Source organism: Salmo salar, chromosome ssa14 (assembly GCF_905237065.1).
Source record: "Salmo salar chromosome ssa14, Ssal_v3.1, whole genome shotgun sequence".
NCBI lineage: Eukaryota > Metazoa > Chordata > Actinopteri > Salmoniformes > Salmonidae > Salmo > Salmo salar.
The window spans coordinates 34,675,980-34,698,537 of NC_059455.1; the positions used below are offsets into that span (position 1 = coordinate 34,675,980).

The window sequence follows — 22,558 nt, forward strand, 5'->3', positions numbered from 1 at the left end:
CAAAAACTAACACACACACACACACACACACACACACACACACACACACACACACACACACACACACACACACACACACACACACACACACACACACACACACACACATACCTACATCCATAATTGAGCCCACCCCCTCTTGCTCTCTCTGCCCTGTTTCCAGCTCCCCGTGTGGAGGGGGTTTAATAAGGGGGGCTCAGGAGTTGGTCTTGCTCTGTTCTGGGTGGTGGGGATCGGAAGTCCTTCCTCATTTTTAAGAAATTATTTAAATTTTAACTTACTGAAACTACAATTAATTTCCAAATAAGCAAAGAAACATGAATTGGAGCTGGGTGCTTATGGCAGTCCTTCTGTCTTGCGGGGGACTGTCATGGGGTGAGCAGGGTTTGGACTTCCCTGAGTACGATGGGATGGACCGGGTCATCGAGCTGACTACCAAGAACTACAAGTCTGTGATGAAGACGCATGATGTGATGGTTCTGTACTACCATGAGCATCCCGGATCCGATGCCGTTGCCCAGAAACAGTTTGAAATCGAGGAACTGGCCCTGGAGGTGGGTCACGGGGCAAGGAGGACTTGGTCAGGGGACTAGGAGGTCTGGGTCAGGTGACAGGAGGCTGGGAGGACTGGGTCAGGGGACTTGGAGGACTGGGTCAGGGGACTGGGAGGACTGGGTCAGGGGGGTGGAAGGACTGGGTCATGGGTCTAAGAGGTTAAGGGGTTCTTGGAGGACTTGGTCAGGGGGCTGAGAGGACTCGGTCAGGGGACTAGGAAGACTGGGTCAGGGGACTGGCAGGACTGGGTCAGGGGACTAGGAGGACTGGGTCAGGGGACTGGGAGGACTGGGTCAGGGGACTAGGAGGACTGGGTCAGGGGACTGGGAGGACTGGGTCAGGGGACTGGGAGGACGGTCAGGGGACTGAGTGGACTGGGTCAGGGGACTGGCAGGACTGTGTCAGGGGACTGGCAGGACTGGGTCAGGGGACTGAGTGGACTGGGTCAGGGGACTGGGTCAGGGGACTGGCAGGACTGAGTCAGGGGACTGACTGGACTGGGTCAGGGGACTGGCAGGACTGGGTCAGAGGACTGAGTGGACTGGGTCAGGTGACTGGCAGGACTGGGTCAGGGGGCTGGGAGGACTGGGTCAGGGTACTGAGAGGACTGGGTCAGGGGACTGGGAGGATTGGGTCAGGGGACTGAGTGGACTGGGTCAGGGGACTGGGAGGACGGTCAGGGGACTGAGTGGACTGGGTCAGGGGACTGGCAGGACTGTGTCAGGGGACTGGCAGGACTGGGTCAGGGGACTGGCAGGACTGGGTCAGGGGACTGAGTGGACTGGGTCAGGGGACTGGGTCAGGGGACTGGCAGGACTGGGTCAGGGAACTGAGTGGACTGGGTCAGGGGACTGGCAGGACTGGGTTAGAGGACTGAGTGGACTGGGTCAGGTGACTGGCAGGACTGGGTCAGGGGGCTGGGAGGACTGGGTCAGGGTACTGAGAGGACTGGGTCAGGGGACTGGGAGGACTGGGTCAGGGGACTGAGAGGACTGGGTCAGGGGACTGGGAGGACTGGGTCAGGGGACTGGGAGGACTGGGTCAGGGGACTGAGAGGACTCGTTCAGGGGACTGAGAGGACTGGGTCAGGGGAGTGAGAGGACTGGGTCAGGGGACTGGGAGGACTGGGTCAGACAACTGGAAGGACTCGGGCAACTGAGTGGGGTATGGTGAGGAGAGGGGATGGGTAACTGGGAGGTAGAAGTGGGACACAGTGCCTGGGTAGGGATGCACCATCACTGCTATAATTTATCAACTGGATGAGGCATGATAGTGTGTATTAAGGGGCTACGTGGATACAGACAGTATTTACAGGTAACTAAGTGTTGTTGTTAAGGGTAAGGCAACTCAAATGTGGCCTTTGAAACATGCCACAACATAAACAATGATAATATTAAGATGTTCAAGGCAATAGATTAGAAGCAAAAGCTGCAAGGGTCCGACTATTGCATGGATTGGACAGTTTACTGAATTTGAAAGCCTTTTTAGTGAATGAATTTGGTCATCAGGGTAAATGGGTAGAGGCAGACATGAGATAGTAACAGGAATTAATAATCAGCTGATGCTATAAATTGCCAAATAAGCGATAGTGCCTGGAGGGGACTGTAGGGGTACTATGTTGACTCACCTGCTGTTCCAGAAATCTCTGGGTTGCTGGAAATATCCCTGGGGTGTATTGTTTTAAGACTGACTCATGCTTTTGTGGTCTTAGATGAAATGGGAGATGGCAGGGATGGGTGTGTCTTTAAGGAATGGTGTGGGGCAGGAATTAGTGCAGCGACATAAGAAATACTGACAACTGAGACAAAAACATTTGTCACGTGCCTGTGGCATGGAGGGAGTGTGAGACAGCATTCTTCACATGCAAAGTGCTGAGTCGTGAGGACACGGGATCCCATCACCAGTCCTGGCAAATGGTCGACAGTACAGATAGCAGGTGTTCGACCTGCTATCTGTACTGTCGACCATTTATGACTCAAACATGACATGGACAGAAGTAGCAGGACCCAAAGTCATCAGCTCGTTGACTGATCTGATTTACAATCCATAAGAATAATCTCTTCTATCTTCCTAACATCTATCAGAAATGTCCTACATTTCTTGTATTGATTGTAATAGGGTGTGCGGAGTAAATCCATATGTGTGTGTACATGGCCATATGTCCATTTTGATATGTGTGTGTCACCATGGGTGTTTGTGACCATGGGTCTGTTGTGTGTTTATGTGACCCTGTTCTTTGAAGTACCCCCCTCGCTACATCCATCACACACTCAACTGCCCTTTTTCTTCTCCCTGATTTCCAACTGGCCTTCCTACCAGCCAACATGCCATCCCAATAACCCCTCACGATAGGCTAAAGGTCAAAGGTTAAAGCTTCATCCTGTCACTCAAGACTTTCAGCTGCAGAACAGTCACGTTCATCCTGGTGAGAGGATTACATCCATAGCATGATAATTTAGACGTGTCATCACCTCATTTCAACAGTGTCTGACAGAGTTACACCGTAGGTCTGCTTCAGACTACAGCTCCGTACATAGAAGAAAAATTCACCCATAGAAATAAAATGCGTACATTCTATTTCAATGGCTACACCACTCCATTGTAAATCTGTTACTTAGAGAACTCCACATAGGCCTACTGTCAACACAATTCCATACGTTCAGTGAGAGATGTGCAGCTATTCCTCATTCACTCATATCTGAGCAATATGGATGTCAAGAATGTGTGTGTTGTGTGATTTCATAGACACTTTTTGATTAGTTTTGGCACCAAAGCAAGTGCCAACCTACATTTCGAATTAACTACATTGTTCAATCTTAAACCCCTGCACTCTCTCACCCTTGAAAGGGGATACCGGTTCTTGATCTCCAGTGAAATCAGTAGCCCTCTCAGGAGGCACAAAGGTTATCTCATTCAGCAGTGAAACCCATAGGTACCCCTGGATGGCCTGAAACTGAAGACAAATGGGTGTGAATGACTGGTGGTTTATAAAGAAATATAAATGCTCTTCAGATGGCTAATGAGCTAATCCTCTCAAATCCAGCTCTGCCAGGACTGGCCCAACTTCTTAGGACTACAACTTAACCACTTTGGACTACAACTTCCAGGATTCCCTGAAGAGAAACACAACACACCTCTGATGGCTGAAGAGCTATTTTGGGACTGGTGCCTCTTAAGGAGTTGTATGGTTTTCTTTTACTCATTTAATCACCTGGAAAACGAATAATGAACAAACATACCAAAGTCTACTGTAGAATTTTGCCATGACTAGGTTCCCCGGTTGGAAACAAACGCTTCAGGAAACGAACACATCCACTTGCGTGTGTGCATGTGGGTGTATATGAGTACATGTGTGCATGTATGTATGTAGGTCCGACATGTGTGCATGTATGTATGTATGTAGGTCCGTGTGTGTGCATGTATGTATGTAGGTCCATGTGTGTGAGAGACATATGTCTACTCAGCAGGGTGTTTTGATTAATGATATATTAATCATCATCTGAGAATTCTTGCCTGCCCCCTCCTCTGTATGTTATGGCACCTCGAGGCCTAGCCCAGGAGGTTCAGGCCCCAGTACTGTGGTGTCGGCTGACTGGACTGGGCTGACTGACAGACGGCTGCAGTACTGTACCTGTCAGCGGATCCTAGAGACTTGAGCGTCACCAGCACCTTGCCAAAATAGTCCTTGGTTGGTGTGGCTCTGGGTCTATATTTATCGAGTGCTGCTGTTGTGGATGTTTGTGTATCCTAAAGTGCTGTGTTGCTATTTAAAAGGTAGTAGTGCCATGACATTATGTGAAATTAATGTGCACTCTGCACTCTGTTTTGGTCTATTGCAGAGAAAGAGAAAGAGAGCGAGAGTATACTACATAGAAATAGAATGAATAGAACGGGCTTGGAACCTCTAACCCTGGCAATTTGACTGGTAACTGATGTGTACACTTGCAATATATGTGGTAAAGAGTTACAATTAAAAAACAAATTTGACTACCATAAACAATTTCTGTATGCTAGCTATTCTAACCAGCTTCTATTCTAACTAATCACTTCTTCTAAACCTGAAAAGGGACAACTTCTACATGTTATGCAGCAAAAACTGCCAAATATATCCAAATCAGACTTAAGTAAACACATTGTGTGCCTATTCAATACCGCCTTGCACACTCTTGCCTGCATCGAGCTGATCTAGGGTATAATCATTAGTCCAAACAGTTGCAAACAAGAGTTTCTATTGGACAAGTTCAGGTATGATTATCAGCACTCTGTTCCGTTTGCTTCCGTTTAAGATTCCTTTTTACAGAATCTGCGGAATGAATACACCCATGATCACCCCCAACCACAGCTCACTTTCATAACAGCCACATACAAACAGCATGATCTCTTTGCTCATTGTATAATTCCTTCTCGCAGCTACACGCTATTCTGTGACCAGGCGAGAAAAACCTTTCCAAGCCAAACCTTCATACCATAACCGCTACACACAGCTTACATCAGGTTTTCCCAAACTCAGTCCTCGGGACCCCAAGCGGTGCACGTTTTGGTTTTTGCTCTAGTACTACACAGCTGATTCAAATAATAACTAATCATCAAGCTTTGATAATTTGAATCAGCTGTGCAGTGCTAGGGCAAAAAAACAAAACATGCAACCCTTGGGGTCCCGGGGACAAAGTTTGGGAAATGCTGGCCTACATCGTTGTCACCATAGCTACTAAAACTAACGCGTTAGTAAACCCGCTGCAATCATGCAGTACAGTGTACAACAAGCAGTGCAGGGCCCCTGTGGCAATACATTAATAAAACCAAAAGTTTACCTTGACTTGGAAGAGTTCCAGTGTTGGAAAGCCATAGCCAGCTAGCTAACATAGCATCCCTCTGTTTGAGCCGTGTGTCTCAGTAGGCTAAACTAGCTAGCTAGCTAACTATTTCACAGCGGTTTAGATGGTACGATGATTCTCTACACTATACTTGTTTTGTTACAAACTGAAATTAAGCGAACTATTAGAATTTTAGCAAGAAGGAAATGGCAGAGCGACTTCTACATAGTGCATCTTGAAGTGGAAAAATGTATACAACAAAATATAGCTAGCTCTCTATCTCTTGCGTCTCCTTCATTTTGAATATTTATTTATTCAAAACCGTTCAACTATTGTCTCTCTCTATTTGAGTCACCTACTCATCACATTTTATGCACTGCAGTGCTAGCTAGCTGTAGCTTATGCTTTCAGTACTAGATTTGTTCTCTGGTCCTTTGATTGGGTGGACAACATGTCAGTTCATGCTGCAAGAACTCTGATATGTTGGAGTACGTCCTCTGGAAGTTGTCATAATTACTGTGTAAGTCTATGGAAGGTGGTGAGAACCATGAGCCTCCTAGGTTTTTTATCAAAGTCAATGTACCCAGAGGAGGATGGAAACTAGTTGTCCTCCAGCTACACCATGGTGCTACCCCAGAGAGTACTGTTGAGGCTACTTTAGACCTTAATTGAAAAACAGTGCATATGGTTTTATCTAAAAATTATAACTTTTTTTAATGTTTCACTATTTTTATGAAATTCACTGAGGAGGATGGTCCTCCCCTTCTTCATCTGAGGAGCCTCCACTGCATTCAAATGATGCTAACTGATGTGGCTTATGCAATGGAATTCATTTTTTTGTAGCGTCAGTTGAGTTGATTCAACAAATCGCAGCACAGATTGATGGGTACACTTCCTGCTTTTTCTTCCTGCTTTGCTGCTATGGGTACACTCTCAATGGCTAATCAAAAGGGAAACATCGCGCTCTCCCAAAAGCTTGGCTAGTGTGTAAAAAAAAATGCAAATTAGGACAAACAAAAGGTGTAATGGGTCTGCACTCAAAAAGATGTCTCAAGCTTACTTCATTTTGAAGAAAAAAATTCGCTGCATCAGGGACAGCGTACACAGACGTTTCGGCTTTGCAGCCAGCTTCAGTGTGTAGCTACAATTTATTTTTAATTCAAAACAGCATTTGTAGGGAACAACCGATGAGACTGTTATACAACACTGTCTACATCAGATTTTACATATCGTTTATGAGTCAGTCCTACATATTTATGAAAGGCTGAGCCTGATGTCCTTTGCAGTGGGCTATCTCATGAATTGATGCCAGTCCACCCATTATGCCATCATCGACTTGAATGGAGACACCCATTCTATTCATTATATTTCTATGGTATAATCTAGGTCAGGCAATGAGATAGATGAGGATAGCATGTCATCTCATTTAGATGTACAGTATGTGCTCCTCCCTCCTCCCTTCCCTGATTTGTCACGAAGCAAACTCTCCCATTGCACTCAGGCAAGAAACCTGCCCGCTTCACAACTCATGCCCCCAAACAGCAACCTTATATAGCTGTAGTAGTCTGTTTGGCTAAAAGCCTTTAGCTGAGTTTAGCCCTCAATCTATTTAACAGGCCGATCTAGATCCTGACCCCCTTAGAACCTCTTCATATGAATACCACTCCCCCCATGACAAATATGGACACATAACTCACTGAGCACAGACGTCAGTTCAGCGTGTAGTTTTGATTCATATTTGATTGAGTTGTCATCTAACGTGAATTCAAAGTGAAAACAACAAAAAGTCAAACCATGTCATTGAATTTAGATTGGGTGAAAAAAAAAAGCAAAAAGTCCCTAAATTCATGCTTGTTGATGACTTTTCGCAAATTTTATCAATTTTCCATGTTGATTCAGCGTCATCAGATAGAATTTTTTTGTTGAAATGACATGGAAACAAATGTGTTTATGTCACGTCCTGGCCAGTATAAGGGTAAATTGTCATTGTAGTTTGGTCAGGACGTGGCAGAGGGTATTTGGTTTATGTGGTTCGGGGTGGTGTTTTTGTAGTAAGGGCATTTGATTTAAGTATTCCGGGGTTTTTTGGGCACTGTTTGAGATTTATGTAATTCTATGTTTAGTCTAGGTAGTCTGGTTCTATGTTTAGTTAATTGGGGTGGGGACTCTCAATTGAAGGCAGGTGTGGTCTATTTGCCTTTGATTGAGAGTCCCATATATTAGGGTGTGTTTGTCATTTGTGGGAGATTGTTTCTTGTCTAGCGTATGTGAGCATGAGAAGACTGTCTGTAAATCGTGAGTTCGTTTTGTTATTTTGTATGTTCATTTTGAGTTTATTAAATGTTCAAGATGAACAATCTCAATCCTGCTGCATATTGGTCCTCCTTTTCCGACGATGATTTCGCTATATCGTCTGACGACGATGACAGCCGTGACAGTTTAAACCAGTTTGTACGCAGTGGGAAGTGTCTACAAGGGAAAACCTATTCATCTGACAAGTAAATAGTGGGGACTTTAGCTGAAAATTAGCTTTCCTGGGACAGGCTGCTATTATACTATTATAATACAGTGTAATAATTCACCTCTGACATTTGGGCCGCTGTTTTACAGTTATTCACAAATAAACATTCCCCCAAAAGGTACATAATATCAAACTGCACACCAAGACATAAAGCAAGGGCCACTATTGCTTGCATCCCATGGTTTCAGGCTAGGATCTCTAGGCCTACCATCAGTGCCAACTATCATCATTGCCATGGTGTGGAACATGACAGCCTGGTTATGGGATTTTGCTATGTAATAAAATTAACTGCACAGAAGCACTTAGAACTTATCCTTCATGTCAGTCTGTGTGTCTCTGTGTATGTATGTTTGGGTGCCTGCACCTCCTTGATGAAGTGCTAGAAGAGATATGTGAAAGCAGGGTTGCACCTGTTGCTATCCAAGCACCCAGTTACCCCAATGCAGTCAGCAGAACTGTTATCCCACCCCTCCGTATGCAGGCCACGGATGTGGCAACATCGTTGGTTGAGCCGGTTGTCAGTTATGAGGGTCAAGTTTCACACAGATTTAGAAAGTGCATGGACAGCGCTCTGAGTCCCAGGCTTTTATGGTGGAGGAACTGAAGGAAAATGTGTGAAATAAAACAACATTTCTGTTTGCTTTAGTGTGTACGCAGTGCACTGAGAATGACACCTGTCCCTCCAGCAAACCCACAAAGCTGAGGGTGAAGTGAATGCATATCAATTTCAATACAGAATATTCCAAAATAAACTTAAAAACAAACTCCCCAAAAGTCCTTATAAGTTCTTCGTACATTATCAGAAGATATTCCTGCTCAGGCATAAGGGTGCCACTGTGTTTTCAGTTATGTGAATGTGTTTTTTTTTCACAGCTTGCAGCTCAGGTCCTTGATGACCTTGACGATGAGGATATTGGATTTGGCCTTGTTGATGAGAAGAAGGGCAGTGTTGTTGCTAAGAAACTAGGTAAATACGCACAGAAATAGACACTATTACCGATATTCAAGATTCATAGGATTATTTATAGTTCTGAGGCCAGTTATGGTGAAATTGTCACCATCTTTCAACATGATCCATTTGTCAAAGTGTCACAATCAAATGTAGACATCACCACTGACCAGGTATGTGCTCAGTGGAGTAAACTGCTTGACTGTCTCAATGGATGCATCTCAATAGTCATACGTGGATTCCTCTCCTTGTCTTGCCTCCTTCCTCTGCAACTATCAATGTAGATAATTTCCCCTGTGGAGGGTGCTGCAGAACACTATTTCACATTTCTACTTGTTTATGTGCACGAGCTGCTGTGCGGGTCACACTTCGACAGGCTGCTGACTAAGATACCACACTCTTACGATGACAGTTTTTAGGAGTACTGTTTTTCAAAAAGGTTATTTTGAAGGAAGGGGTCACTGAGACTTACACTCTCCCAGAATTAGGAAATATATTATAGGAGAAAGCAATATGGTGAACGCCCATTGCCCACTGAGACATCACCTTTTTAATTATCTCACCTCAGTGATGATGAAGTAAAGGAAACAAGGAGAAGAAGCCACTACACTTTTGAGATGCACATCTTGTGTCATTGTGCTAAGGCAACCCATGAGCAAGCCTGACCTCTAGTGGATTCAAGGTTATGACTGGATATGTAAGCCCCGAGTTGAAATTCTGTTGTCTCCTCAGGACTTGAGGAGGCCGACAGCATCTACATTTTCACCGAGAACGAGATCATTGAGTACGATGGGGAGCTTGCTGCAGACACAATTGTGGAGTTCATCTATGATGTATGTGAGAGTAATGTCATCTATTTATGCTCTCTTTTACCTGGCTGCAATTTGTAGGAAACAGACTATTTATCCACCACTGATATATTCTGTACTGTTTCACTCTCTTTTCCCCCACCATGATCTTCCGCTCCCCATCCATCCTTCTTTTACTCTGTTCAAGGTTCTTGAAGACCCAGTTGAGATCATTGAGAACGATCCGGAGGTTAAAGGTTTCCATAACATTGAGGAGGATATCAAACTGGTTGGCTACTTTAAGAGCGAAAAGTCTGAACGTAAGAATATATAATGTATATTTAAAACATTTTATTTCTGTGTTTTTACTGTATACTATAAGTTATGTGTACATTTTATGGATAAAACAGTGTATTAACAGTGTATTTGCCAACAAAAAATCTAGATTTTACTCAGGTCTTAACAAATGCCTGTAACATTTCAGATTATTTGGCCTATGTGGACGCGGCTGAGGAGTTCCACCCACACATCAAGTTCTTCGCTACATTCACTCCCAAGGTGAAGAACCTTACCCACTAACAACTACATCCTCAAAATTACACTGGAGCTCTACTCTCTTTTAAAAGTATCCCATTGTTCCTTCAGACCAATCCTCTGTATTCCAGGTTGCCAAGGATCTGGGCCTGAAGGTGAATGAGGTGGACTTCTATGAACCCTTTATAGATGAACCCATAGTTATCCCCGGAAAGCCCTACACAGAGGAGGAGCTTGTCGAGTATATCGAGGATCACGACAGGTGAGATTCATGGCCACAGTGGCCAGAATGGCACAATACATAATGAGAAGGGTCAGGTGTTCTTTCCTCTCTTTGTGATTTGACTTGTAAAAACCCTATACCTAGGTGTAAAGGGAATTTTCAGGTGAACCAAAAGGAGAGCAGTCGTTGAAAATATCAATCAAAATCAACAGTTGCAACAGGGAGACACCTCCAGAGAAAATGTATAATCGGGCCTGTTGGAGACGGGTCCCTTTACATTCTAATCGAACAGTACTAAATGTTCTCTAAACATCAGCCCAAGAGGCTTGTACAAAGTCAAAACAAAAGACTGTAACTTTTCTGCTACAGAATGACAGAGTGTTCATAATGTCATCAATACAATAATAATCAGTGTGTCCTCGGCCCTTGTACCTTGACTAGCTCCGGCGTCCAGCCCTATCAAACGATATGAGAACAATCCATAACAGTCAGTAACAAGTCTAGTGACAATCAACCCGTACACAAATGAGTGTTGCAAATAGGTCACTGGAAGTCATGTGTATTACAGAAAGGGAAAACATATAAATATGCTAAGTATTGTGTTAATTACTCTTAACTGACTATTCCCATTAAAGTAGGACTCAAAGTTTAAAAAGTGTAACCTTGCTCAATGAACAATAAATAAATATCTGACGTCCTATTTCTTTATAGACCAACCCTGAGGAAGATGGAGCCCGATAACATGTATGAGATCTGGGTAAGCTATACCAACTATTACCATAAAAATCATCCTACAAAACAAAATGGATGATGTCTTCTTAGTAAGCATGCCTCCCCAATTTTTATTGTTATCCACCTAAGTATACTGAACAAAAATATAAACGCAACATGCTGAACAAAAATATAAACGCAACATTGAACAATTTCAAAGATTTTACTGAGTTACAGTTCATATAAGGAAATCAGTCAATTTAAATAAATTCATTAGGCCCTAATCTATGTATTTCACATGACTGGATAGGGGTGCAGCCATGGGGCGGCCTCGGATGGCATAGGGAGCCAGGCTCAGCCAATCACAATATGTTTTTCCCCACAAAAGGGCTTTATTACAGACAAGCCAGATGTGGAGCTCCTGGGCTGGCGTGGTTACACGTGGTCTGCAGTTTTGAGGCCGGTTGGATGTAGTGCCAAATTCTCTAAAACGACGTTGGAGACAGTGTATGGTAGATAAATTAACCTTACATTCTCTGGCAACAGCTCTGGTGGATATTCCTGCAGTCAGCATGCCAATTGCATGCTCCCTCAAAACTTGAGACATCTGTGTCATTGTTTTGTGTGACAAAACTGCACATTCTAAAGTGGCCTTTTATTGTCCCCAGCACAAGGTGCACCTGTGTAATGATCATGCTGTTTAATCAGCATCATGATATGCCACATCTGTCAAGTGGATGGATTATCTTGGCAAAGAACAAATGATCACTAATAGGGATGTAGACAAATTTGTGCACAACATTTGAGAGAAATACGCTTTTTGTGCGTATGAAAAATGTCTGGGATTTTTTTTCAGCTCATGAAACATGGGACCAACATTTTACGTGTTGTGCTTATATTTTTGTTCAGTGTATATATGTGGCCTAAATGTGCAAACACGGATGGAAATACACTTGTAGGTAGTCTATACATTTTAAGAAGATAAATTGTAGAAATATGCGGGGTTTAGGATTTGGTGGCTGTGCTAACTAGTGACGACCCAACGTACGCTTAGCGGCTTGTGCCAAATACATTTTATTTCCGGGGAAAGCGTGGTGCGTAATATGGTAATATCTCATTATGTAATATGGGGGAAAATAAAATAATGCTAACAGTGAGAGATATTTGTTGTTATTATCTTATGAGTTTTATGCTACACCCACACAGTATTGTACAGCTAACCTTATGGGGACACACAATTCAGTCACATTCAAAATCCTATTTTCCCTAACTCCTAAACCTAACCCATACTCTTACCCTAACCATAACCTTAACCCATAAACCTAACCCTAAAACTAACCCTAGCTCCTAACCCTTAACATAATTCTAACACTAACTCTAACCTTAACCCTAAACCCTAGAAATAGCATTTGACCTTGTGGGAACTAGCAAAATGTCCCCAGTTGGTCCAATGTATGTTTGTTTACTTTTCTTGTGGGGACTTCTGGTCCCCACAAGAATAGTTAAACATGTCCACACACACACACAATAATCCAGATCACAAGTCGTTTTCAAATATTTTTCTAAAAATGACTAAAATGTATATTCCCCATCCCAGTTTTCTTACCTGGTGTTAGTGCGTTTAAGGAGTCTGTCTTTTCTTAGGAGGATGACATTGATGGCGAGCACATCATTGCATTCGCAGAAGAGGATGATCCAGGTACAGAACCAAAGGGGAGGCTAATGAGTCAATAGGGCTGGGTGGGGGAGGATGGAACCATTGTCAGCGAGAGGGGTTTCATAAGGCTTTATGTACATTTGACACTTGACCTTTGACTTCCCAGATGGTTTTGAGTTCCTGGAAATCCTAAAGGAAGTAGCAGAGGAGCACAATGATAATCCCAACCTCAGCATTGTCTGGATTGATCCAGATGACTTCCCGCTGGTAAAATCATGGTCATGGATGGTCACTTATCAATACAATATAATCCATCTATCCAATTTCCCACATTAAATATGGGGGATCGTGATATGAGATTCTGATTGCTGTTGATTTCTTCCTGGAATATTATCCATCCTCTTTAGCTTGTCCCATACTGGGAGAAGACCTTTGGAATTGACCTAGGCTCTCCCCAGATTGGTGTTGTGGATGTTGAAGATGTGAGTAATGTTTCTGTCATGTATGAGGAGTCATGAGGTTCTATTCATAGAAATAGAATGAATAGGACAGGCTTGGAACATCTAATGCTGGCAATTTAACTGGTAAACTCATGCGTACACTCTGGATGTATTTTTTTGTAATGTCAATGTGTTGTTCAGTTGATTCAACAAATTACAGCACAGATTAATGGGTACATTTCCTGCTTTTACTTCCTGCTTTGCTGCTATGGGTACACTCGCAATGGCCGGCAGTGCACCCATTATGCTTTTACTGACTTGAATGGGGATGCCCATTCTATTCATTCTATTTCTATGGTTCCACTAGCATTTAAAAACATTCAATAGTCTATCTTTGGCACTGAATTGCTTTTTGTCTCTCTATAGGCCGACAGTGTATGGATGGAGATCGACAATGATGACGACCTACCAAGCGCAGATGAGCTTGAGGAATGGATTGAAGATGTTCTTTCAGATGAAATTGATCCAGATGACGATGACGATGATGATGATGACGACGACGACGACGACGATGATGATGATGACGATGATGAGTAAATTGTTGATCTCATCATTTCACTGGCCTATGTCTAAATCTAGCCAATATAATAGAATTGGCCAATCACATCATCTCCTTCCTCAAGTTTTCCTTGTCCTCTGTTGTAACACGTCATTAAGTTAAATATGTCTGCTCATATGGACATCCTCATGTTTTCAACATCCTTGCTCAGAGCATCTTGTCAAAATATTGTTTTATTTTTTCCCCTTTGCTTTGAATCCATGAAAGACAGTACTTTCTCAGAGCCCCATTTTTTTATTCACACCACACCTGTAACTTTGCCATCCATACAATATGAAAAGGATACAAAAACTAAATTGTGAAAATAAGACTTTCAAAATACAGCTATTGGATATTCACTAGCACTAAATCTTAAAACACCTGATGCTTCTGATTTTTATATTTCAAACAAATAGAGGGGTTACTTTGTTGATGCATTTTAAGTCCATCTGTAAACTTGTTGTCTGAATGTATTTTATTTTTTGTTTTATTTTCTCTAGATTAAATGTTCGCCCCTCTCCTAACTTGTCAAATCCAAGGGTGCAAGCAGGCTTTTCCTACATACAGGTCATGGGTCATACCAACCTACTCTGTTGAATTATTGTAACTTTAGTTGGTAAGCTTTTTTTCTTCTTGTGCACTGAAATGTGCTGTAAATCACATGGATGTTTTCTACTGACAAAGAAATATAACAACAGTATTCCTTTTTTTTTAAACAAGAAAACTTAAACATACTGTAAAGGCTCAAAATAAATGACAGCTTGGAAAAAGATTTGAAAACGACTTGTGATCTGGATTATTGTGTGTGTGTGTGTGGACATGTTTAACTATTCTTGTGGGGACCAGAAGTCCCCACAAGAAAAGTAAACAAACATACATTGGACCAACTGGGGACATGCTATTTCTAGGGTTTAGGGTTAAGGTTAGAGTTAGTGTTAGAATTATGTTAAGGGTTAGGAGCTAGGGTTAGTTTTAGGGTTAGGTTTATGGGTTAAGGTTATGGTTAGGGTAAGAGTATGGGTTAGGTTTAGGAGTTAGGGAAAATTGGATTTTGAATGTGACTGAATTGTGTGTCCCCATAAGGTTAGCTGTACAATACTGTGTGGGTGTAGCATAAAACTCATAAGATAATAACAACAAATATCTCTCACTGTTAGAATTATTTTATTTTCCCCCATATTACATAATGAGATATTACCATATTACGCACCACGCTTTCCCCGGAAATAAAATGTATTTGGCACAAGACGCTAAGCGTACGTTGGGTCGTCACTAGTTAGCACAGCCACCAAATCCTAAACCCCGCATATTTCTACAATTTATCTTCTTAAAATGTGATTTTAAACCTAACCTTAACCACACTGGTAATATTAAATGAAATGTTCATACATTTTTACGATTTACTTTGTGGCTGTGGTAACTAGTGGAAACACGTACTTTTTTTCTCCATTAAACGTCAGAGACACGCCCCCGGTTTCTCAGACCATGTGGTTGATGATAAACACAGTTTAATATCTCCCCATGTTAAGCTTTTTGGTTTTAACATTTGTTCGATTTTAGTTAGATTTTTTACCGCGCGCTCACTATTAGCTGTCAGCATGTCTGTTTCCGACGATGTGAATTTTGAAACCCAGATTGCGTCTGTTTTGGATTCACTTGCAAAGGTGGCCGTCGTGGAAATAACGAAACTGTTCGAGAGTCGCTTCCTTGCTTCGGGAACCACTATTCTCATTGAAGGGCGGAGGGAACAAAATGAAACCCTGCAAACAGTGGACGCTGTAAAAAAGTCTGGCAAAAAATGTCTTCGCAGTATCGGAGTTCAAGTGGATGAGGAGACAACAACGTTCTCAGAGCTACATGAAAGTATGTTAGCTAACGTTAGTATTACTTCATTACACTGGTAAATCCATGGTAACGGAATTACGCAGAAATTCAGATATTTTTTTCAGATATTTTTTTCAGATTAACATGTATACCAAACAAAAAACATTGATTTCAAAGTTTAGCAAACCATACAACTCAATGCACAAATACTAATTTTAACAATTTCCACTGACAATTTTACAAAAACACATTTACAGGAAGAACTGTGCAGATAAAGTTTAGTAACAGAATGAAAACTGACATTTTACCATAATTCTGTTACCAGACTGCATCTGCACAGTTGATGTATTTACTGTGTAAATTGTTCAAAGTAGCCATTGTGCATAGAGTTGTATGGTTTGAAGTCAATGTTTTTTGTTTGGCATACATTTTGTAAAGTAAAAGAGTCTCATTGTCCTGTAGCTAACATTGTTGCTCTGCAGAGAGTGCAGTGAAACGTTGTTAACAATCTCATCAAAACAATTCTTCGGATACTTTGAAGCAAGTATACAATCATGTATGCATTTGAATAAATACACACTGTTTAGTATGCATGATGACTCTTATCATCTTTCTTTCTGAAAGTGACTGTTGAAATCCATTTTTTATTTATTTTATGACTTGATGTTGGACAGAGTTACTGCAAAACATGATGACTGACAAAATGTCAACAAACAACATTTTGGAGGCAAAAAATAACAAAGAAATACACAATTACTGATTTGTTTAATCTCTTTCTTGTTATTATTTTCAGTACTGATCTGCACCATGCTGTCTAACAAATGGAATGTTTGTGTGCTTTGCTTTCTACCCCTCCCCTTTCCCATGCATTCTCCAGACCCAAAACAGTGCTTGTCCTTGGAGGGGGGCAGTGGTTCTTTGAATGGGAGCAGTGAGGAGGAGGGTCCTGCACATCGTATACCCCCGCTGAAGGCTAATCAGCCTGCTGAACTCAAGTGCTCTGTTCTAGAAGAGAAGGTCAGTGAGTTGTTTGGGTTAAAGGGATACATTGTGATTTTGGCAATGAAGTCCTTTATCTACTTCCTTAGAGTCAGATGAACTTGTATCATTTGTATGTCTTTACGTGCATTTTGAAGGAAGTTGCTAACTAGCATGCTAGCTGTTACCATAGACTTCCAGCCATTGTGCTAATGCTGGTTAGCATTGGCTCGCAAAACTACCTCAAACTTCCTTCATGCTGGATGTAGAGACATAAAAATAGTATCCACGAGTTCATCTGACTGTGGGTAAGTAGATAAAGGGCTTCATTGTGAACCATAAGATGTGTTTGTTACTAGGACTAATGCTCTTTTGACTTGTAGGCTTCAAGCTAATTTGATTAGCTGACACCTGTATTACACAATCTAAGTAGTCGTCTTTTTGGCTTGTCATCTGTCATCAGGTTGTGGAGATAGTGGAGGGGAGCAGTCTGGAACCAAAATCTTCAACAACCACTGAGCCAGAAGAAGAACAAGTGATCTATTCTGGTAAAAAACACATTTATTCTAGGAGGTGGTAGTGAAGCTATAGACACTGAAATATACACTGCTCAAAAAAATAAAGGGAACACTTAAACAACACATCCTAGATCTGAATGAAAGAAATAATCTTATTAAATACTTTTTTCTTTACATAGTTGAATGTGCTGACAACAAAATCACACAAAAATAATCAATGGAAATCCAATTTATCAACCCATGGAGGTCTGGATTTGGAGTCACACTCAAAATTAAAGTGGAAAACCACACTACAGGCTGATCCAACTTTGATGTAATGTCCTTTAAACAAGTCAAAATGAGGCTCAGTAGTGTGTGTGGCCTCCACGTGCCTGTATGACCTCCCTACAACGCCTGGGCATGCTCCTGATGAGGTGGCGGATGGTCTCCTGAGGGATCTCCTCCCAGACCTGGACTAAAGCATCCGCCAACTCCTGGACAGTCTGTGGTGCAACGTGGCGTTGGTGGATGGAGCGAGACATGATGTCCCAGGTGTGCTCAATTGGATTCAGGTCTGGGGAACGGGCGGGCCAGTCCATAGCATCAATGCCTTCCTCTTGCAGGAACTGCTGACACACTCCAGCCACATGAGGTCTAGCATTGTCTTGCATTAGGAGGAACCCAGGGCCAACCGCACCAGCATATGGTCTCACAAGGGGTCTGAGGATCTCATCTCGGTACCTAATGGCAGTCAGGCTACCTCTGGCGAGCACATGGAGGGCTGTGCGGCCCCCCAAAGAAATGCCACCCCACACCATGACTGACCCACCGCCAAACCGGTCATGCTGGAGGATGTTGCAGGCAGCAGAACGTTCTCCACGGCGTCTCCAGACTCTGTCACGTGCTCAGTGTGAACCTGCTTTCATCTGTGAAGAGCACAGGGCGCCAGTGGCGAATTTGCCAATCTTGGTGTTCTCTGGCAAATGCCAAACGTCCTGCACGGTGTTGGGCTGTAAGCACAACCCACACCTGTGGACGTCGGGCCCTCATACCACCCTCATGGAGTCTGTTTCTGACCGTTTGAGCAGACACATGCACATTTGTGGCCTGCTGGAGGTCATTTTGCAGGGCTCTGGCAGTGCTCCTCCTTGCACAAAGGCGGAGGTAGCGGTCCTGCTGCTGGGTTGTTGCCCTCCTACGGCCTCCTTCAAGTCTCCTGATGTACTGGCCTGTCTCCTGGTAGCGCCTCCATGCTCTGGACACTACGCTGACAGACAGCAAACCTTCATGCCACAGCTCGCATTGATGTGCCATCCTGGATGAGCTGCACTACCTGAGCCACTTGTGTGGGTTGTAGACTCCGTCTCATGCTACCTCTAGAGTGAAAGCACCGCCAGCATTAAAAAGTGACCACAACATCAGCCAGGAAGCATAGGAACTGAGAAGTGGTCTGTGGTCTCCACCTGCAGAACCACTCCTTTATTGGGGGTGTCTTGCTTATTGCCTATAATTTCCACCTGTTGTCTATTCCATTTGCACAACAGCATGTGAAATTTATTGTCAATCAGTGTTGCTTCCTAAGTGGACAGTTTGATTTCACAGAAGTGTGATTGACTTGGAGTTACATTGTGTTGTTTAAGTGTTCCCTTTAATTTTTTGAGCAGTATATTTGTTATAAACTCTTTGTATATAAAGGGTTGAGGGTACTATTTAACAACTATTTTATTTTCTGTCCTCCAGCCACTGTGGATCCAATCCACCTCTATGTTCCTGTTCAAAGCTCCCCAACTAAGCAGAAACCCCAGCCCCTCAAAACAGAAACCGAGAATGGAATCAACATAGAATGCGAGACTAAAGTCATCTGCCAAATGGTCCCAAAGGCAGAGGAGGAGGACATAACACGACAGCCTACATGTAAAGAAAAGCCTACCCAGGTGGAGCCCCAGCAGGCCAGTTACAGCACCGCCAAAGGGACAGCCTACAGCCCGTCCTCCTCAGATGGGGCTTTGGCTCCTGTACAGGCTAAGAGTAAGTTGAAATTTATGGATGTAACGAACCCTCCCTCTGCTATAATGAAGAAAAAGGTAGATTTCAAGCTGGACCAGACGAAGAAGAAGAAGGTGGACTTCAAGCTGGACCAGACGAAGAAGAAGAAGGTGGACTTCAAGCTGGACCAGACGAAGAAGAAGAAGGTGGACTTCAAGCTGGACCAGACGAAGAAGAAGAAGGTGGACTTCAAGCTGGACCAGACGAAGAAGAAGAAGGTGGACTTCAAGCTGGACCAGAAAAAGAAGAAGAAGGTGGACTTCAAGCTGGACCAGACAAAGAAGAAGAAGGTGGACTTCAAGCTGGACCAGACAAAGAAGAAGAAGGTGGACTTCAAGCTGGACCAGACAAAGAAGAAGAAGGTGGACTTCAAGCTGGACCAGACCTCCTTGGAGCAGAAGTTGACGAGGCCTTGCTCTGTCCAGCTGGTGAACCTGCTTTTGGTGCCCGGAGGAAAGAACTCTGGAGGGAAGAAGGCTAATGGTAGCAACTGTAATGGCAACAAGAGGTTCCCCATGCCGAAGGATCTCAAGACCCACCAAGGCCTCCACACAGGCCGACGCCTCTGCTGCTTCACTCAGTGTGGGAACGGTGTCTGGCGGCTGCAAGGGGTCCTCTCCTCAAGCCGCGCCCATGGCTGCAAGATCTGTGGGAAGCGCTTCAAGCGCAGGAAGATCCTGAGGAGGCACGAGCGCTTCCACACCGGTGAGAAGCCCTACTCCTGCTCCCAGTGCTCCAAAACGTTCGCCCTGCGGAAAAGCCTCCGCAGGCACGAACGGTTCCATACAGGGCAGAGACCTCACAGCTGCCCCCAGTGTGGGAAGAGCTTTCGTCTCAGGGACAATCTGAAGGCTCATCTGCGCTTTCACACTGGTGAGAGACCTTTCACCTGCTCCTTCTGCTCCAAGAGCTTCAGAATCTTCCGGAATCTTGAGAAACACAGCATTGATCACTTGGGAGCGACAGCGAAATAGCACATTTTCCGGCGAAAGACAACTGTGCTAAAAGCATGAGCAGCCTTTTGTAGGCCACCTTACAAAACTGTCCTACCTCTAACTGAAACTACTAAATGTCCATTCCTCATTATAACCAACCCTGTTGGTTATTTTTGTTAAGGTGCTATGATGGTAAATTGCCATTATGAGAGATGGGGACAGTGGAGAGATCTGAAAGGACACAGTCAACCATACTTTATAGGTTTGGATTCTCCAGAATGATCATCACAGTATAAGCTTCAGTGGACACTGATGTTGTTGACAGCCATAATGTTCTAATACGGTAAGGGACGGTTTTCCAGACACAGATTATACCTAATCTTAAACCAAAAAATTATTTCAATGGACTTTTTCTATTGCGCATGCTGGACTAGGCTTAAAGGGACTCTTCAGGATTTTGGCAATGAAGCCCTTTATCTACTTCCACAGAGTCAGATGAACTCATGGATACCATTTTTATGACTCTGCATTCAGTTTGAAGGAAGTTGCTAACTAGCACAATGACTGGAAGTCTATAGTAACTGCTAGTAGATAACATAGATTTCCGGTCATTGCTCTAATGCTAGTTAGAATTGGCTTGCGAAACTACACTACATGACCAAAGGTATGTGGACACCTGCTCGTTGATTTCGGAATGAGATGTTCAAACTTTACAGTTGGCACTATGCATTGGGGCAGGTAGCGTTCTCCTGGCATCCGCCAAACCCACATTTGTCTGTCAGACTGCCAGATGGTGAAGCGTGATTCATCACTACAGAGAACGCGTTTCCACAGCTCCAGAGTCCAATGGTGGCGAGCTTTACACCACTCCAGCTGATGCTTGGCATTGCGCATGGTGATCTTAGGCTTGTGTGCGGCTGCTCGACCATGGAAGCCCATTTCATGAAGCTCCCGACTAACAGTTCTTGTACTGACGTTGCTTCCAGATTCAGTTTGGAACTCTGTAGTGAGTGTTGCAACTGAGGACAGACGATTTTTATGCGCTTCGGCGGTCCCATTCTGTGAGCTTGTGTGGCCTACCACTTTGCGGCTGAGCTGTTGTTGCTCCTAGATGTTTCCACTTCATAATATAAGAACATATAGTTGACCGGGGCAGCTCTAGTAGGGCAGAAATTTGATAAACTGACTTGTTGGAAAGGTGGCATCCTATGACGGTACCATATTAGAAGTCACTGAGCTCTTCAGTAAGGCCATTCTACTGCCAATGTTTGTCTATGGAGATTGCATGGCTGTGTTCTTGATTTTTATACACGTGTCAGCAACGGGTGTGGCTGAAATAGCCAAATCCACTGATTTGAAGGGATGTCCACATAATTTTGTATATACAGTTGAAGTCAGAAGTTTACATACACTTAAGTTGGAGTCATTAAAACTAGTTTGTCAACTACTCCACAAATTTCTTGTAAACAAACTATAGTTTTGGCAAGTCGGTTAGGACATCTACTTTGTCCATGACACAAGTACATTTTCCAACAATTGTTTACAGACAGATTATTTCACTTATAATTCACTGTATCACAATTCCAGTGGGTCAGAAGTTTACATACACTAAGTTGACTGTGCCTTTAAACAGCTTGGAAAGTTCCAGAAAATTATGTCATGGCTTTAGAAGCTTCTGATAGGCTAATTGACATAATTTGAGTCAATTGGAGGTGTACCTGTGGATGTATTTCAAGGCCTACCTTCAAACTCAGTGCCTCATTGCTTGACATCATGGGAAAATCAAAAGAAATCAGCCAAGACCTCAGATAAAAAAATTGTAGACGTCTACAAGTCTGGTTCATCCTTGGAAGCAATTTCCAAACGCCTTAAGGTACCACGTTCATCTGTACAAACAATAGTACGCAAGTATAAACACCATGGGACCTCGCAGCCGTCATACCGCTCAGGAAGGAGACACGTTCTGTCTCCTAGAGATGAACGTACTTTGGTGCGAAAAGTGCAAATCAATCCCAGAACAACAGCAAAGCACCTTGTGAAGATGCTGGAGGAAACGGGTACAAATGTATCTATATCCACAGTAAAACGATTCCTATATCAACATAACCTGAAAGTCGCTCAGCAAGGAAGAAGCCAATGCTCCTAAACCGCCATTAAAAAAGCCAGACTACGGTTTGCAACTTCACATGGGAACAAAGATCGTCCTTTTTGGAGAAATGTCCACTGGTCTGATGAAACAAAAATAGAACTGTTTGGCCATAATGACCATCATTATGCTTGGAGGAAAAAGGGGGAGGCTTGCAAGCCGAAGAACACCATCCCAACCGTGAAGCACAGGGGTGGCAGCATCATGTTGTGGGGGTGCTTTGCTGAAGGTGGGACTGGTGCACTTCACAAAATAGATGGCATCATGAGGCAGGAAAATTATGTGGATATATTGAAGCAACATCTCAAGACATCAGTCAGGAAGTTAAAGCTTGGTTGCAAA

General features: G+C 43.3%; 2 protein-coding genes across 2 annotated transcripts; both read left to right on the top strand.

Moving 5' to 3' along the window:
* The first annotated feature begins 197 nt into the window (after positions 1-197).
* LOC100196652 (calsequestrin-like) lies at positions 198-14,562 on the top strand. The gene is given in 11 exon segments (NM_001141681.1): positions 198-554; positions 8,764-8,857; positions 9,572-9,672; positions 9,836-9,947; positions 10,112-10,185; positions 10,293-10,423; positions 11,096-11,141; positions 12,740-12,794; positions 12,919-13,019; positions 13,160-13,234; positions 13,619-14,562. Coding segments are annotated over 11 exon segments (1,197 nt in total). The 5' UTR covers positions 198-317; the 3' UTR covers positions 13,790-14,562.
* A 674-nt stretch (positions 14,563-15,236) lies between these two features.
* LOC106569450 (zinc finger protein 37) lies at positions 15,237-20,864 on the top strand. Its single transcript, XM_014140816.2, has 4 exons — positions 15,237-15,653; positions 16,492-16,631; positions 17,056-17,140; positions 18,830-20,864. The coding sequence occupies exons 1-4, from the start codon at positions 15,389-15,391 to the stop codon at positions 20,107-20,109; spliced, it is 1,770 nt and encodes a 589-aa protein (XP_013996291.2). The 5' UTR covers positions 15,237-15,388; the 3' UTR covers positions 20,110-20,864.
* Positions 20,865-22,558: the final 1,694 nt, after the last annotated feature.